General features: G+C 37.9%; 1 protein-coding gene across 1 annotated transcript in view; it reads left to right on the plus strand.

Moving 5' to 3' along the window:
• Positions 1-19275, plus strand: part of LOC121880074 (spectrin beta chain, non-erythrocytic 1-like) — a gene marked incomplete in the record, with an annotated part of 309746 nt that overhangs the window by 185456 nt on the left and 105015 nt on the right. Inside the window, 7 exon segments of the mRNA XM_042387083.1 lie at positions 2191-2324; positions 2545-2801; positions 8930-9116; positions 9677-9877; positions 10068-10298; positions 11420-11734; positions 17187-17267. Coding sequence (XP_042243017.1) covers positions 2191-2324; positions 2545-2801; positions 8930-9116; positions 9677-9877; positions 10068-10298; positions 11420-11734; positions 17187-17267 — 1406 coding nt within the window.

The following is a 19275-nucleotide window of genomic DNA, read 5'->3' on the forward strand; positions in this document are numbered from 1 at the left end:
TGTATATATACATAGATATACACTAGAACTCTTAAATCACTACTGTAATGTGATACAGGTGATTAATTTTTATCTCTTGTGCAAAATATGACGTTTATATTCAAATTATTCGCTATCTTGCAAGGGTTCCAACAAAACAAATTATGTTCTCCTAACTTTAGTCTGATATTATATAAGATAAAAACTAAGGCTAAAACTCTGGCTGGGCAGATGGGGGAAGCGAGGCGAGGCGAGGTGAGGTGATATGTTTAACAGTTGGCGGCGAGGGTCTAATGTGTGTTTATTTATCAGTCCATAAGAGTGACTAAGCTTTTCTCTTATAAAATGCCAGTGAAACGACCTGGGAGAATATAATTTACATTGCTGGGATTCTTTTAAGATAATGATTAATTTGAATATAAACAAGCCATAATTTGCACTAGAAATAAAAATTTTAGTATCGTAATCATTTAGTACATGTACATTGTACAGTACAGGTTTGCACTTAGGTCATTTATTTCTTTTAAGTTTCTTTTAGTATAGTGTGTGCTTGTAAATGAATAAAAATAAATGAAGAAATTTCAGTAAATCTCCCCAAAAATACAGTTGAAAAACTTGTACATTATTAAAATGTACTAAACCAATGTACTAAAATTTTTATCTCTTGTGCAAAATATATGACATTTATATTAAAATTATTTGCTGTTTTGCAAGGATTCTAGCAATGCAAATTATATTCTCTTAACTTTAGTCTGTGATATTATATAAGATAAAAACTGTAAGCCTAAAACACCAAACCCTGGCTGGGGGAGGATGACATGTTTGACAGTTGGGGCCAAAGGTCTAGTGAAGTATTTATTTGTTTATTTATGTCCTTTAGATTGAGTTTTTTTTTATTTTGCTTATAAAATGTCATAGAAGTGACCGGGGGAGAATATAATTTACATTAATGGAACTCTTATAAGATAATGATTAATTTGAATATAAACATGATATATTGTAGTTTGCACTAGACAAAAATCTTAGTAATCTTTTGTACATTATTTTGAGCACATGTACAGTACAGCTTTGCACTTAGGACAGTGTGTGCATGTAAATGAGTAAAAATAAATTAATAAAGTTACATATATCGAGCCAAAAATATTAGTTGAAATACTTTATGTAGACAGAGCTTGGATGGCTAAATTTTAGAATGACCAATAATTTGAATATAAAAATGCAAAAATATTCAAGAACACGACCTTGATATTTACTCCACTGGAAACGATTGTAAACATAGAACCGATTACTGCATTGGCGGACTAGCCTATCAGCTGATGTGCACAACAAAGCGTGTTTCTCGTAAGGCTGTCGTTAATCAAAGTTTTGTTTGTTAATGGAACTGAAAATCCTTATGGGAGCTAATTCGTTAATTGAACCGTTCGTTAATTGAGGGACCACTGTACAGTATATTATATAAATAATGGTTTTAAGGTTTCTTGAAATCTTGACAAGCCTTGGCTTTAGCTTTGGCTTCATAACTTTTAATGTCTGGGTTCAGCTTCGGCTTTGTGACATTCCAATGGCTTTGGCATCGAAGCCGGAGAATTGGCCTTGTCCCCATGTCTGATGGTAACATGGTTGTTGATAATGAGGAAATCATGGTAACGGTTGTTGATAATGAGTGCATCATAGTAACATGGTTGTTGATGATGAGTGCATCATGGGAACATGGTTGTTGATAATGAGGAAATCATGGTAACATGATTGTTGATAATGAGGGAATCAAGAATGCCCAGGGAAAATACTACGATGACCACTGAATGAAGAGTATGAATGGGATAGGCAACCTAAGAGTAATAGAACCAGTACAGGGACTTGATGTCCTGCAGTTGGTTCCTTCACAAATTCATAATTTTCAGTCATACTGTACCTGTACTTGATTTCCCAGGGAGTTTGTGACTTTATTTGTATCTCAACGTTTCATTTGGTTATTGCTTTCCACATACCCTGTAATTGCTTCTCATGAGACTTAAAAGATTCTCTACATTCTTTGTTGTAAAACCTTTTTACTATCTTGGGATCATTGTTGCTGAAGACTAATGTGACTGAGCTATGTTGGTTATCCTTTTTAGTCAGTGGCAATTTAGACAGGTAATTGTTGGTGAATTTGTCTTTTAAAACATCTATTTGGATACTGGGAGTTGTAATTATATAAATACTTCTCAATAGGTGAAGGAATTATTGCGAGTAGTCATTATGCAGAGCAAGAGATTCAGGCTCGCCTAGATGGTCTTGATTCTCTATGGAAGCAGTTGCAAGATTCATCTCAACTGAAGAAGGATAGACTAAATGAAGCATACCAGGTAAGATTAAAGATCAATCACATTGAGTTTGTAGTTCATAGTAATTGTGAACATAAATGAGTATGAAACTTTATTAATAATTTAATTACACTTATTACTCCTGGTGTTGTTTTGTTCTTCTCAAATTGTGTCATGTGAATTGGTAGAGAAAGATGTCATTTTAGAATAAAGCTCAAGAGTTGTAATCAATTAATTTTCTCAAAATATAAATTACTTCCAGGCTTTGCTCTTCAGTCGTACACTTGATGACCTTGAATCCTGGATGGATGATGTAGAGACCCAGTTGCAGTCTGAAGATCATGGCCGTGACCTAACATCTGTCCAAAGTCTTCTAAAGAAGCATCAACAACTAGAGGCCGATGTTGCAGCGCACCAAAGTGAAGTGGACCAGGCAAGAGAAGTGGCTCAGTCCTTCGCTTCAGCTAACCACTTCATGAGTGAAGACATTACAGAAAGAGTAGAGACTGTTACTAAAAGGTGAGATTTTTTGTCATTCTTTTTGTGAATTCTTATATTGATAAGTACCTGTAGATGCTTGACAAAGAAGATACATTGATAATGTAACAGTGATGTAGTTGAGATTATTTGTAATTACTGTAGATCCTTTATTGATCACCTGAAGATTAGCTTCCCAGATATTGATCCATAAAAGATGAAATTGCAAATGATCTTAATTAGATAACTGTAAGGCATGGTCTTGTCCTTTAACAAATCATTCTTTATCATAGTTAACTTAAGGTTTAACAGATGTATTCCAGTTCCCCAAGGGAACTGGAAAGGTTATTTTCCGTTTTTTTTTCTAGTTTGAATTTCCTATAAATTTCTATTATATAATTGAAGAAGTAGTCTTATGGACAAATATTTTCCCCTGAAATATACTAAAACAACATTTAAGTCTTTTTAAATTTATAAATATGTAGAGGTTGACCTCATTTATCACAAGGGTTCCATTCCTGAAAACCCCTGAGATGTGTGAAATTGCATATGTGAAACTAATTTTGCCTTAAGAAGTGTAATAAGGGGAGGCATTCCTATCAAAGAAATTTAGGGATACATGGGTTGATTTTTTGTATAGAAGCACTTAAAAGATAGATGAAAAGCATTAAGTACAGTATGTAGTCTCATTCAAGATTCTTCGAACACTGCTGGAGACAGCTGGTAACTCAAGGCCGTTTGTTTACTATAGTACGTAGTATAATATAATAAGAAACAACAAAGCCCAACCATTAAATTAAGCAACGGGGAATTAAGTAACCAATTACCGATCACTTTTACATTTACAGTGAAGCCTCACTTTACGCGGTCAATTGAACCCACAACGGCCCGTGTAAAGTGAACAACCTAACATATGGGATTAATTGAAATAGAGCCCGGGCCGACCCCCAAACTCCACTTTTTCCCGACACAATACGTACGTTTTACTAAAAATAACATCTTAACTTTATGATGGTATTCACACACACATAATATAGAAGGGAACAATCAATAAGAGAATAATATACTGAAGGTTAGGTTACAAAAAACAAGGTTAGGGTTAATACTTACGTTAGTAGAAGAGATGGGTCGGCGTACGGGAATGGAGGCTGGTTCCGAGGCAGAGGGCAGGCTACTGGCCCTCAGGCGAGTCTTCATCACTGTCATCCACACTTACTAGTGCCTCCCTGACAGATCCCTCAAAGTCATCATCACTGTCTCTGTCACTGGCTTGGGCTGGCTGTGGTGGGTTGCGGGCGAAGAACTCGGTTATGCTTTGCTGACGGCTGGTGTTTATGTTGTCGTGATACACCTTGATGTAGGGCTCCATAGTCTGCAACAGCTGGGTAGTGAAGATTTCATACCTGTTAGCGTCAGGGTCGTCGGAAAGGAGGAGCTTGACTTTCTCCGTACACTCAATGGCACCCCTTACATTACTATGGGATAAGCGGCGTTCTTCTTGGGATGACGCACCACCTGCCTCTTCACTGACGTCATCATCTTCTACCACCTCGTCGGTAGTCACATGAGGATCCCTTATCACCTCCAGGATGTCATCGTTGGTGGTCTCGGAGAAGCCTGCAGCTGTAACACTCTGCGCAGCTTCTCTGGCAAGGTCCACTGCTATTGCAACAGTCTGAACCTCACCAGTCACAGATTTACTCTGCCTCCCACCCGGAATACCTTGCAACACATGTCTCCATGCGTGACGAACAGTTGCTACAGACAGCTGATCCCATGCCTCCACCAAGAAGTACACAGCTTTCTTGACGTTGAATGTTCTCCAAAATTGTCTCACAAGTACTTCTTGCTCTGCCAACTGTTGTTCCTCGTCATCTTCGCTCTTACTATCGGTGTCACTCAGGTTACGCATCTCTTCCTTGGTGTTGGTGTAGTCGTTCAGGAGCTTGAATTTCTTGGCAGAAAATGCAGCTTTCACATTACAGATCAATTCTTGGTCCATGGGCTGTATTATAGACGTAGTGTTGGGAGGAAGGAAGACCACTTTTACGTTTGGGTGACGATCTAACAGTAGGGGCGAGTGTCCTGGTGCGTTGTCAAGCAGCAACAAAATCTTGAATGGAACATTCTGTTGCTCACAGAATTTCTTAACGTCAGGAACGAAACAGTCATCAAACCAGGAGAGGGACAGAGTAGGGAACATCCACGCCTTATGTGCGGTCAGCCAGTGGACATTTAGCTTGGTCATGTCCATGCTCTTGTAGGCGTGCGGCTTGCGTGCTGTGTGGATCACCGATAACTTGAGCTTACAGGTACCGGAGGCATTGGTGGTAAACAGGACGGTGATGCGCTCCTTCTGCAATTTCCGGCCCCGACACTTGCTGGCATTCTTTACAACGAAGGTCTTGGAAGGTAGCTTTTTCCAAAAAAGACCAGATTCGTCCATGTTAAACACCTGGCCGTCGGTGTACTGTCCTTCCTCCATAATCTCACGTAAAAACGGAGGAAATTCCCTAGCCGCAACACGGTCAGCACTAGCTTCTTCACCTCCAATGTTAATATTGGTGATCTTGTTCCTCTTCATAAACCTCTGTAACCACCCAGAGGAAGCATTCAAGGGTTTGGGCTCTGCAATTCCCATCTTTCGTGACACTGCAGTATACAGTTCACATGCGTTTACTCCTTAACTGTGTGCTTGTCCACCGCCATGTTCCGTCGCGCCTGACGAACCAAGTAGCTCACAAGTAATTTTTCCGTCTTGAGAAGCACCTGGTTGTGGCAGTACTTGATCATAGAAGCACCTGTAGACTTTGTGATGTTCATGTGCTCCTTTTTCTTGGCTGCATCCTTCTTAATTTTCCTGATAGTTGATTCGTTAACACCATGCTGGCGCGTGAGATCAACCTGTCTTGTTTCTTTCTCCAACTCTTGTATGATCTTTTACTTAATTTCGTAGCTTAAGGAACGTCGTATCTTCTTTGGCTTAGGGCGGCTGGGTCCAGGTAATGCAAGGTTTCTTTGTGGTGGTGGTGGTCCGGTGTTAGCCATTCTTATGGAACAATGGATACCGATATACACGGTGTAGCCGGGAGCGGTGTAACTGACGCGGGTAGGTCAAGGGGCTTGAACGCTCCCTCGGCGGGGCACGTCATAGTAACTTAAACCAATCCCAGCTAGCGGGGAGGGAGTTAAGGATGCTTGGCCCAATCACAGTCCGATACGTCATATGATGTCACCGATAACGCAACAAAGACATACACTGCGCAACCTACTCGCGCCGCTCACACAACATAGCGGATGGCGGGAGAGATGGCGGGAGGTTTGGATCCAAAAATGGCGTGGCGCGAGAGGACCGCCAGCTGCTCTCCGCGTAAAAGGATACACACACTGCGTAAACGTGGAAACGCGTAAAGTGAAACCGCGTAAAGCGAGGGTTTACTATATTCATAATTTTTACTACGTACAGTAAGATCTTGTATTTCTTGAGTAATATAGACTGGAAAAATTGGGCCAAATTCAGATTTGCAAAATGCAAATACATAAACTAATGAGAAAAATAACAATATAGACTGGCCACTCTACATCAACCTCTGATTTCCCCATTTATAACCTCCAGATGATACAAATTCTGCCTTTATTGACCTGATTGTGCTTTCCGGAAACTAGTTTTTAGACCTTCCTCAAGTAACTTAATCACACGTTGCTTATCCTGCATCGAGTACTTGGCAAACTTAACTCCCTTATAATAGTCCTGCTTCTCCTTTTCTTTATTTGGCCGCTTAGGAGGGTTTGTCCCACCAGCACCAGTAGGCCCCCAGTAGAGGTAGAGGCCATTATCTTGATTCGACAGGTGGTAGCACCACCCAAAAAAGCGCACAATAACAGCCTGGGTGGTCGCTAGGATGGTGCAGGCAACAATGCGATAGTTGCTTTCTTGTAAACCTCTTTTGCGTTCACCACCGGCAATTCGATCGCCAGAACGCTTCCTGGAAACATTTTTCTTCCCTTGTCTTTCTATATTCATCGCTAACACAACAAAATTGGAGAAAACAGCGAAAATCACGTAGCAATCGACAAAAACCGTGCGATTCAAATAATGACGTGATGTAAACAGAGAGCGCTGGTGTAAACCGTTATTACCGGTAGTCCTCACTGCGAAACATTCTTTTTACATAGTCTTTTCATACAGTATTTATGGGTAACAGCTAAATTTGCAAAAAAAGAACGAAATTTACTGAGTGCCTCTCAAAAAACACTTCGTAAACAAAAGACACGAATCAATTGAACATGTGATGTTGAACGTTAACTGTAAACATTGCATAAACCCTCGCCACGCTTAAAACGTTGAGGATGGAATCGCGCTATAGCCAACATTTGTATGCAAAAGTTCACGTTTTACAAAGTGTTCCCCTATTCATCAATCGCATTACAACCAATTTGCATTGACAAAACACTCGTAACAGAAATGACTAACTGATATGAGGGCTGTGACGTTATTCAAGACGGTGGCCAGCATTCATCTTGCTGGATCTCGTTTAATTCACGATATTTTACTCCAAATATAAGACTTGATTACATTGAGTAATGCTCGCAAAATTCAAAAACGCTTAATGAAATCGCATGAAATATGAGATCTTACTGTACTAAAGTAAACAAACGGCCTTGAGTTGCCAGCCTTGGAATTTCATACTCATAATTCGGTAAAACTCGGAATGGCTGTAAATTTATTAAAATTATTTTTTGGGTGAAAAATATTTTTTTTTTAGATAAACTTTTTTTTTTTTTTACATAACTCACAATATTCTGAGACATTATGATACAATCTTGGAATGACAGAATATGTGTGAAGCATGGGAGGCTCTGCCTAGTCATCCACCCAGTTATGTATCAGTAGGCCTAGTGAAATGATACCCACCCACAGTCACTGTACTTATTTTCAGGTATTATTTGCAAAGTGCAATTCCACCTGCATTGAAAATTTAACCAGTAAATATGTACAGTAACTCAGAAAATTATCTCCACACACACAGTGAAATATTGAGGCCACGGATGATAGATATTGGGACATGCATTGACTTTGGTATATAATTTAACATAAATAATGCAATATGCATTTATTTTGGCGTAATTAATATGATGTTCATTTACCAAATATAGTCGAATCATTATGCCACAGAACCAAGCATACTAACCCTCCCGGGACATTACATGGTGCATGTAGCGTTTTGGAAGTCATCAAACTCATCCTGGCAGATACTACTTATTTGCTACTGTACAGTAGTGTTTAAGTGAATAATAACATTTGAAGTTGGTGCTGTAAGTGCTTATAATACAGAATTATACTGTATATACTGTACTGTAGTGCAGTCTGCCCCCCATCACCTCATACACCTACCAGCCTTTAATTATCTTCATCCTTTGCCTGCATTACTGGTTAGTGTTAAATTTTTTGCAAGTTTTCTGATTATGAGAGGTTATTCTGGCCCAAAAGTTGGTATTGGAGTGGGATGAAAGACTGCGGGGAAAATTGCCTTAATAACTCGGAATGGTTGGAACCCCATGCAGGTACACCACCGGTTTTCCGGGAACTGATGGTCCGGCACCTCCTTTAGTCCGGACAAAATTACGAAAGGGCACTTAACTTCCCTCCCTTCCTGCCATATTTTACTGGATTTACTGTTACTATGAGTGTTTACTGATATAATAATGCTTAATAGTTATTAATCATGGCACTGTAGCCAGGCTACTGAGGCAAACTCATATGGTGGACAGTTGGGAGCCGAGATACCGAGAGTGGGTAACATTAGAGAGGATATTACCATTAAGATGGATGGATGATGGAGATGTGTCTGAACCAGGGGCAGGCTGAAAGAGAATCCGAGTCTTACGTACATTCACCTCAAGGCCGAAGTGTGCATACGCATCTGCGTAGGTGTTCAGGATCTCCTGTAGGTCGCGTTCAGTGTCAGCAACAAGGGTGAGGTCGTCTGCTAACTGAAGTTCAGTACTGGAAGCTGCCAACACCTTTGTTCCTGCCTGGAGTCATCTTATTTTGAAAAGATCCTTCATCCGGTGCTGTTATTTGTTGTATTTTTAAGCAATTGTTGGATAACACATCCCAACATGATTGTTAGTACACAGGTTATTATTCTTGTCTCTTCAAAATTCAGGCACAATTCCTTGCATGAGCCAATGCACATCCGGCATGAGAATTTAGAGGATGCCATGTTGCTGCAGCAGCTTTTGAGAGATATTGAGGATGAACTGCTGTGGGTAGCAGAAAAGGAACCATTGGCAGCCAGTCAGGACCTTGGTTCTTCTCTTACAGCTGTACAAAACCTGCAAAAGAAACACCAGGTTTGTAAATGTCTGTTTTTATTATGTAAAAGAGAAAGTCACTTTACACTTACTGTGCCTTATTTTCTGAAACTCATGATGAAATTTTTTTTTGTAAAGTTCCCCATTCAGACTTGAACATAAAGGCTTCGCTGTTATTTTACTCAGATTCTTCATCATGGGTTTCAAAACCTAACACTAGGGGTGTAACACGTCTTTTTTCTTTGGCTGTACTGTGCTGTATATATTTAATGAGACACTACATGTATACTCTGACCAAAAACTTCTCAAACACTATAAGCACTATGCAATCTGAAAAATGAACGAAGAATCTGAAACCATTCCGAGATGACAAGCCCCATTCTGCTCATTCTTACATCCATCGTGCCCGGGTATTCAAGAGGTTTTTTTTAGAGTGTGTTCCATGAGTTGGAGCTTTGATGTTGCTAGCTTTTTTTTATAAACAATATATAGCCACAACAGATTTGTGGCCTTTTCAAACTGAATATTTGTTAGTTGGAGACATACTGTACGTATTGTTAAATTTTTGTAAATCTTATTGTAAAAAAATTTTGTTTCAGGCATTGGAAGCAGAAATCCATTCACATGAACCAGTCATTAATAGTGTAAATAGCAGATCACAACAGATGATTAGGTCAGGCCACTTTGCATCAGCAGAGATAGAAACAAAGATCACTCGGCTTTTGTCACAACTAACACAACTGAAGGATACAGCCAGTATAAGACGACTCAGACTCCTTGATGCTGTCGAGTCACAAATGGTAAGTGGCTCCTTTTTATTTCCCCTCGGGTATATGGCACAATTTTTATTGTCATACCAACCAAGATTTTACTGAAACATGGGACATTATACTAAATGTTATTATACAATGTTTTAAAATTTTTATTCCCTGAAGATGTACATGTTCTTATTAATAGTGGTTATTTTATCATTCTTTTTGTTTTACGTAGTTCTATACTGAAGCCAGTGAAGCAGAGGGGTGGATGCGAGAGAAGAAACCACTGCTCCTCTCACAAGACTTTGGGAAAGATGAGACATCTGTTGGGGCACTGTCTAAGAAGTTGGATAATGTTGCACGAGACTTAGAGAGTTTCAAATCCACTTTAGAAAAACTGTCTGTCTTGTGCACTAAGCTTACAGAGAGAAGGCACTTTGACAGTGATAACATCACCAAGAAGATGGTATGTGTGTTGTGTGTTATAAAGCCGTTTTTAACCCGTAAATGGTGGGTAATAAATCCCTAATTCACCCCCCCCCCTTCATATGCACAAAAACTGGAACACAAGGAATATGCATTATCAAATGATGATGATTAAGGTTTAAAGAATATTAGAAAATTTAAGCAGTTCCTGTTTTTAGATGTACTGTATTGTCATTCTTCATATTCAGACACCTTTATATAAGCTACTTGAATTTCAACTTCATTTCAGTTCTAGTGTATAGTTAGTTATGACACTGGTTTATGTTTAGGATATACCACAATCACTTTGTTTGTTTGTTTGTGATGATTATAAAAAAGAAATGCTTAAATAGTAATAAATATCACAAGGAAGGGCCTCATAATTATGAATGTAATAAGGTGACTTTGGTGGTCCTGTTGACTATAAAGCCCCAGTCTGTTGGGACGTTAGAGGGCGGCATCTCTCTGGTAGTTTGAGATGAGAATGTTTCATTTCCAAAGTGTTTTTAGAAAACTGGCTTCCCTCAAACAGAAACCTTTGTTATTTATTGTTATATATACATAGTCCTAATTCATCTTCATACAGTATTTTATCTTTAATTCCTGGGAATTATAATTTTGAACTTGATACATTTTGTGTATCTGTTATCAAATAACTTACTGTTGTGGTGCCAGACGTCGTTATTATGATATCACTGTTTTAAGGCCATTTTCGATGATTGTGTGGGTTAGCCATGCATACCTGATCGGATAGTGTCCTTGTTGCCATCAAGCAAATTTTAAAGCCATAATTCCCTTCCTATTGCCATCCCACTTCTATCTGGGCATTATATGTAGAGGCCCTCTTAGCTAGCATGGTAGAGTTGCTACTCCCTTAACTAATGAATAACTATGGTTGACTCTTCCCATGGATGATAACTCCATTGAGAAGTGATAGGAGGAATTCTAGTTGTTCATAGGAAGAACCCAGGAAACTTAGTTTGGAAAAGGAAAAGCCATTTTTTAGCAACTTAGGTACACCTCGTCTTAGTTTTTGGAACATATTAGGACAGTGATTAGGAGAGATTTTTGAGAGATGAATGTGTGCTTTACCTAAATTCTTCTACCTATTTAAATCTGCAGGATAATGTGACACAACAGTATGCTGAACTGAAAGTTCTTCGGGAAAAACGAGCAAAGAGATTAGAAGAGAGTCACAAGTTATTTGCATTTCTTCGGGAAAGTGATGAAGTGGGTGAATGGCTAAATGAGCAAATGGCCATAGCAGCAAGTGAAGATTATGGCAGAGATGTAGAACACGTGGAAATCTTGATCCAGAAGTTTGAGTCCTTCCTCGGTGCTCTGGCTGTGAATGAAGACAAACTAACTAATGCCAAAGGGAAGTCTATAGTCCTCTTGGATGATGGACATCCTGAGCCAGAGCGAATCAAAGAAAAAGTGAGTAAAAACCTCAAAAATTTTTAATTTCATTTTACACCATCTTCAGTCAACAAGAATGTGTCCACAGTGTAAACACAAAACATTTGTACTGTATGTAAACAAAGCGCCTTGTACTGATTGTACGAGTGCATAAAAACAAAGAGAGCTGCTCTTTGCATGTTGAGTGTTTGGACTCGTGACTTTTGAATGCTTTTTATGTTTTTGTGAAATTTGTGCTTTTTTCTTTTCCCTAAAGCTCCAAGATGCAAGCAAGAGTGCTATAATGAAACGACTTTGTGTGGGTTAGCGTTATAAAGGGTATTGCTGTTCTCTGTTGGTCATATAATTAAGGATGAAGAAATAATATTCGACATTATACAGGTTGTACCTCTAGTCCGGCATTCTGTGGTCCGGAAACTCCCGTGGTCCGGAACGATTTTAGTTTGTCCAATAGGTAGATAGGCAGCTTTTTTTTTTTTTTAACTTATCTGAATTATTATGGTGGGCTAAAAAAAAAAAAAAACAAAAAATTAAGGTTTGTTTACATCCGGCAGTTCGGCTGCTCTCTCTCTCTCTCTCTCTCTCTCTCTCTCTGCCTGCTTGTCTATACAGAGTACAACATTTAACCCTTCAATATATATGAGCAGTAAATAAGTGTTGCTTTCATATTCTTATGTAGAGTAATGACGATATGTGTGCACTTACATACACGCAGTCTCATTTTTTTTTACTACTAATGGTTAGCTACTTATATTGTTCCATTTATTAACACTGAATAACATTACAGGTACTTCAAACAACCATATTAATTTTTTTACATTAATTTTACTACAGCTAAAATCAGGGTCTTACTTTCTTCAGTTTTATATGTAGAACCAATCAGTCACTGGTTTCGTAAGCTTTAACATAAACAATGCCGGCAGATGTCTCGTCTCCTCTAATATTCCACGTATTATTAATAAATTGTATTGTTAATTTTGCACACATACATTAATTCAATAAAAACAAATTCAGAAACATTAATTAAAATATATATGAACAGTAAATAAGTGTTGCTTTCATATTCTTATGTAAAGTAATGACGATATGTTTTCACGTGTGTGCATGCGCACTTACATACGCGATCTCTTTTTTTCTTTACCATTATCGTTAGCTACTTTTATTGTTCCATTTATTAACATTAAATAACATTACTTAAAACAACCATATTAATTTTACTACAGCTACAACCAAGGTCTTATTTTCTTCAGTTTTATATGTAGAACCAGTCAGTCACTGGTTTTGTAATCAACGAAAACAATGCTGTCATTTCCTTGTATGTTTTAATATTCTACGTATTATTAATGAATTGTATTGCTCATTTTGCACATAAACATTAATTAAAAAAAAAAGACATTCAGTAATAAACAATAATGAATCTTTTGTACATAAGAGAAATGACGCTGTTAACACGCTTATGCACGTCGTCTGCACATTGGCGGGCCGTTCAAACCCGTCGAAATTCAAGTTTCCACCATCAAAATTTTTATTTAGTTGTTTTGTGTTCCAATAAAATACGTTAAGAATTAAAAACTCGAAATTTAAGAAGCTACTATACGACATTTAACCCTTCAATATGTCTTCAAAGAGAACATGATGCAGAGAAAGTGGTGCTAGTGCTTCCAAGCATAAGTACAAGTCACTATCTATCCAGGAAAAGGGTGAATTTCCATGGTCCGGCACCGGTCAGGTCCCGAGGTTGCCGGACTAGAGAGGTACAACCTGTAATGGGCAAAACTGAGGGTAGGAGGGCCAGGGGATGGCAGAAACATGGTATGGATGAATGAAATTAGTGGAGTCTGCAGAATGATGTAAAATCTGGGAGGACTGATTAAAACAGCCCAGAAGCATTTAGAGTTGAGGACTATGGGTGCCAACCCTCAGACATGAAGACGACACTTTAATTGATTGATTTCCCAATGGGGTTGTTTATGTATTACTGGTGGCACATTGTTCTGGTACCTTGGTTAGTAGATGCTTTGTGAAATAATCTGCTTATTTCCACAATTTATGTACTTGATGTAAACACACAAATGAGATGACAAGATGCTTATGATTCATGTGGTAAAGTATCGATTTTTCCTGATCTTATAGTAAATCCTGACCTCTTGCTTTTATCAAATTTCCTTGAATAGTGTTGTACTGTACTTGAAAATTAGTTATTCTAAATATTTCATAATTTAGTCGAACTTGATACTCTATTGGTCTCTATCTGTTGGTCAACTTCCATCTTAACACCTACTGCATGGCGTGAAGTGTGGCAGCAGTCCACTTTTCATACGGAAGGTCAGTTGCCAGCTAGTGAATCAGTGTTGTCATCCATGCAGTCATTGAATTTACTATGTGCAGCATAACATATTTTTATATGTGCATTTCAACTTGCTGTGATGAATATTAACTCGTAAACTAACGAGACAAGAATAATAATGTTCTCCGTAAAAACAAATGAGTGGACCTGTACGCAAAAAACATTTACCTGTATTTTATTTCTTGCCATGAAATTTATGTATTTTCATCATGCTACCTGCATTTCATCTCACTGGTGAAAATTGACTTGTAAAAATAATGTTCTTTTAAAAAAAGATATACAGTTGGTCCTCATATTACGCGGTTAATGTAACCCGGAGGGTACCGCGGAAAGTGAGAAACGCGTAAAGTGAATAACATAACATATGGGATTAATTGAAATGGAGTCCGGGCCGATCCCCAAACTCCACTTTTTGACGACACACAACTATGTTGTAGTAAAAATATTATCTTAACTTTATGATGGCATGCACACACAATTAATAATTAAGAGAAATATCAATAATATTAGGTTTTTTAACACTTACATTAGTAGAAAAGATGGCTGGGCACACGGGGATGGGCGGTTGGTTCCGAGGCAGAGGGCAGATTATTGGCCCTCACCTGTATCACTTGTATCAATTGTATCACTATCCACCACAGAGGCTTGCAGGGCCTCTTTGTCAAACCCCCCAAAGTTCATATAAGTCCATATCCTCACTATAATTATCACTATCACTGACTTGGGCCGGCTGTAGTGGGTGGCGGGTGAAGAACTGGTCATGTTTTGATGACTGGGCGACCTTGTGCGCACCATTTTCGCGCCTCTTACACAACATGGCGGATGGCGGGAGGTTTGGATCCAAAAATGGCGCGGCTTGCCAGCCGCTCTCCGCGTAATGGGGTTCACGACCGCGGAATGTGAAAATGTTAGGTTCTGGCAAGGCACCGCGTTAACGGTGAAACGCGGAATGCGGGACCGCGTAATATGAGGACCAACTGTATATAGGCCTGTACAGTTACTTGATGGCAGCTAACTTGCAGCCTCCTTGTCAACTGCTTATCCTTGAGAACACATTTTACAACCTCTCCCCGTGTCATTCTTGGCTTAACCCTTGCTCTCCTCCCCTCCACATTTAGACTTGCATATCTTGACCCAATTGGTCTCCTTTATTTTCTCTACATGCCAGAACCATCACAGGATTTTAATATAATGAAAAATATGACCAGCATGATATTTGTATTACAGTAATATTTTTAGGGCTTTGGCTCATTAAAATATTTACCAAATTGTGTACCTTTAATCTGTCAAAATTTCATTGGATGTACATAATTTAGCTGTGATGGACAGTTGTAGTAAAGATATTTACAGAGAAAATGAGATTTGAACTAAAGTAAAACCTCGATACACCGAACTTCAATACACCAGAACTCGTTTTTTTCGGACTCTCCGAGGTGCTCCGGACCGTCCCTCTATTCACTTGAAATACTTTTAAAAAGTCCAGAAAAAATCCAGCATTAGTCCAGGTAGTTTGTGTGTTCCTGTGTGCAGTTGACCGTCTGTTCATCGGTGTCTTGCAGCATATGTCTCGGGGCACATGTCTCGGTCTGAATCCTGCCTTCATATGTATCATATCCGTGTTCCACATTGTTACCTATACAGTACTTATTTACGGTATGTGAGGTTTTTATGTAGAATCTGTATTGTCTATAACAGAGATACTTGAAGGATTTAAGAAATGGGTTAAAATGATGTAAGAATACTCTCCATATTTTAAGAATTGGGTAAAATTAAAAAGAAATTATTATGAAAAGAACAACACCTGTTTACTGAATACTGTTCAGTGGTCTAATGAAATTTGCTGTAGGCCTAACGAGAGCTAAGACACTGCATATGTTAACAGGCTGGGGGTTGCAGGGGAGTGGGGGTTGTGATTGGACATTGTTGTATTTGCCAGGTTTATTTACCGATTCATTGTTATATTCTTATATGATCAGCCTCTTAAGGTGTGTGATTCATCATGATAAATATAAAATCTTCAATAATAGAAAAATACAAAATGTTATTTGTAATTTGACTTGAAAATAAAAGGATAAGCTATATCGGAAGGTATTCACTAAGGATGCGTTTCTGTGAGAGCTTTCAGCAAATCAGTTTACAACAGGGTCACTATAAACACTGTATAATATTTGATATGCAGTTACTGTACCTTCCTAGCAACATTATTTATTGCCTCTGAGTGATACATGATGGCTCGATTTGACTACTTATACACCCAAGTCGGATTTGTACGTAAGTTGGAACACATGGTGTGTGCATACCGTACTTACAGAGCAATGTTTAAAATCCCTTTATATCAAAGCTTAAGTTCTTGGATATATCTAAAATCACTTAATTAAGACAAAATAAGAAATAAAATGACAAAATACAATAAATGAAAGTAAAAAATAAGTCGTCAGGTAAATAAAATACTGTAAATTTTATGTTTAACCCCATTCGTATTGGTGGGCATTCTTAAGTCAGGGACTCCTTGTACTGAACAAACCAGGGAATATGCAGATGCATAATTCACTACAACATTAAAGTATTTATTAAGTAAGTGTTGATAAATACACTACAATATTATTTATTAAGTGATAATACAGACAGATGTTGTGATAGCATTCAAGGGAGAGAGGGGGCTAGGCCGATCAGCTGTTGCATTGTGTAAAGAAATTACTGCAATGACTCATTTTATTGAGTGTGGGATTCTTTTTTGGGGAAAAGTAGATTATTTTATTGTAATGTTTTATCAACCCCCAGCACCAAATGAACCTAAAGGAATTGCCTTTCTTTTTTCAGATTTTTTAATTTTCCTGGCTGGAGTCTGTCCCAATTAGTCTGGAGTAATGAGGTTTTACTGTAAAAAAACGAAAACAAAATAATAAACATGATTTTAATTTATACTGTATGGTCATTTAGCAACAAAAGTATTCTATTTATAGAGTGGAAATTACTAGTTTTATTGTCTGCTTGACAGTTTATAAAATACTATCCTTTAAAACCTTGTAATATTATTTCACTTGTGCAGTTATGTAGTGGTTTAATGTATTGTACAGTGCAGGATATTGTGTGATGAAGATTTAAAGAAAATTCCAATTGCAGGTCGATGAACTCCAGCAATTATGGGATGACTTGAAAGAGTTGGCAAATGCAAGACAGGAGGCACTTGCTGGAGCCAAACAGGTAAGCCATGACTCAAAAAATTTTTGATTAACTTCAATGTTATTTACTTCCATTTCAGTAGAGCAGTGCATTGACTGTGACTGTCATTTGGTAGGTGTGCCACCCCAAGTTAACTTAAAACAAGGAAATGTGTTGGAGAAGTATTAGCATTTACTGTACCCAGGAGTATTTTTGATGATGTTTTCATTGAGCATATATGTTGACTTATCCTTGATTAATTATTTTGTCGAGTGCAAATGTCCTGGAGAAGATTCCGACATATTCTAAAGTACTGCAGTCATGTTGTGGTCAACTGTAGTCTACAGTTACACAAAAAGTCCAGTTGAAGATAGTAAGGTTACAAACTTTATTCTGTATTTTTCTTTTATTGAACCCAAAATGTAAGTTTAATGTTTATAGTAAGCTCCATCAACTACACTTTAATTTAATCAGTAAAATTGTTGTAATCAAATGTGATTTTTACCATACTGAGTGACATAAAGAGTAACTTTGGAATTAATATGCTTCCCTGTTGGGTACTCGAAACACTTCAGGGCTTTGCCTTGCAAAGGATGCAAGGGGGTGCCCAATAAACTAGCTCCTACATGGGACAAATCTGAAACCTGACCTGATATGGCTGGTTTAAACTAAACACACTCATGATAGGGTCTTACTTAGGGAGTTTTAAATCTTCTTGCATTACTGCATTTATTAACATGACAACACTTAAATTGAAGACCTGATTCTTTTAAGGTAAGGAACATTGTTCTGTAATATGCACTTTTTAATTATATATACAGGCATCCCCCGCGTTACGGAAGGGTTCCGTTCCCGGAAAATTGACCGTATCGTGAAATTCCGTAATGCGAAACCTATTTTCCCATTGACTTCCATTATAAAACTGGAGATGCGTTCCTAAGGAATTTTTTCGGCCCCAAAAAAGTAATTCAAGCACTTTTATGAATGAAAATAAACATTTATAAACACATACAATACAGTACATTAAATAATTTATGATATACCTTCTTAAAACACCTATTTAGGGGTTAATATTGCATAATATTGCATTATGCAGCTATGTGTATGTTTATTTGAGTGCCCCGTCATAGGAGTCCGTTTTCTCTCACTTCAGCACTCCTGAGTCGTCCGTTTTCTCTTAATCTTAAGCGTGCACCAGAAACTATTATTTTTTGGTAGTGTGACAGAATTTGATATTGCAACTGGGGTTGCAATTGTTGAGGCAACTTAGGTATGTCTGATTACAGTTGGAATATTCAAGATCCATTGAGAGTGATGTTTAAAGCTTCAACTCTCTTTATGGTTGGTAAAACTTGTCAAGTCTGTCAGTCTGAATGGCATGTGTGAGGCCTTGTGTTTGTTAAAATTTACCCCAATTTCCGTAAGGGCGGATTTACGGGCCGTAGCACGAAATTATTGGTCATAATTTACAAATTCCTGAAGAGCGAAATTCCGTAACCCGGGTTTCTGTAACGCAGGGGATGCCTGTACTACAGTATGTACCGTATTTTATGGCATATAAGACGCACCCCCTATTTTAACGGAGTATTTAGGAAAAAACTTTGGTGTGGATTTTCCTCCTGTAGCCATAGTTTTCTTAATAAAATAATATATAGCATGCCCTTCAAATTCGCAGGGGATTTGTTCTCAAAATGGCCGCGAATTGCCAAATCTGCGTATAACATTTGCTGGGGGGGTACATTTTTACTTGTGTACAAAGAAATGTATATTCCCTGTGTGTTTTCCCTTTGGACAATTATTTCTTCTACCTGTATTGTATATATGTGTGTGTGTGTGTAGACATACACAAAATACATACAAATAAATAATAATGGGAAAATCCTCTCACAATCGGAAACAAATTTATTAAAAACGTGACAGTCCACCCTCAAGTCTACTCCTAACTTTGTTATTAATAAAGCATAGAGTAGACTTGAGGGTAGACTCACATTTTTAATAAATTTGTTTCCGATTATTTGTGAGAGGATTTTCCCATTATTATTTATTTTTG

The sequence above is a fragment of the Homarus americanus genome, unplaced genomic scaffold, assembly GCF_018991925.1.
Source record: "Homarus americanus isolate GMGI-L3 unplaced genomic scaffold, GMGI_Hamer_2.0 scaffold30108, whole genome shotgun sequence".
NCBI lineage: Eukaryota > Metazoa > Arthropoda > Malacostraca > Decapoda > Nephropidae > Homarus > Homarus americanus.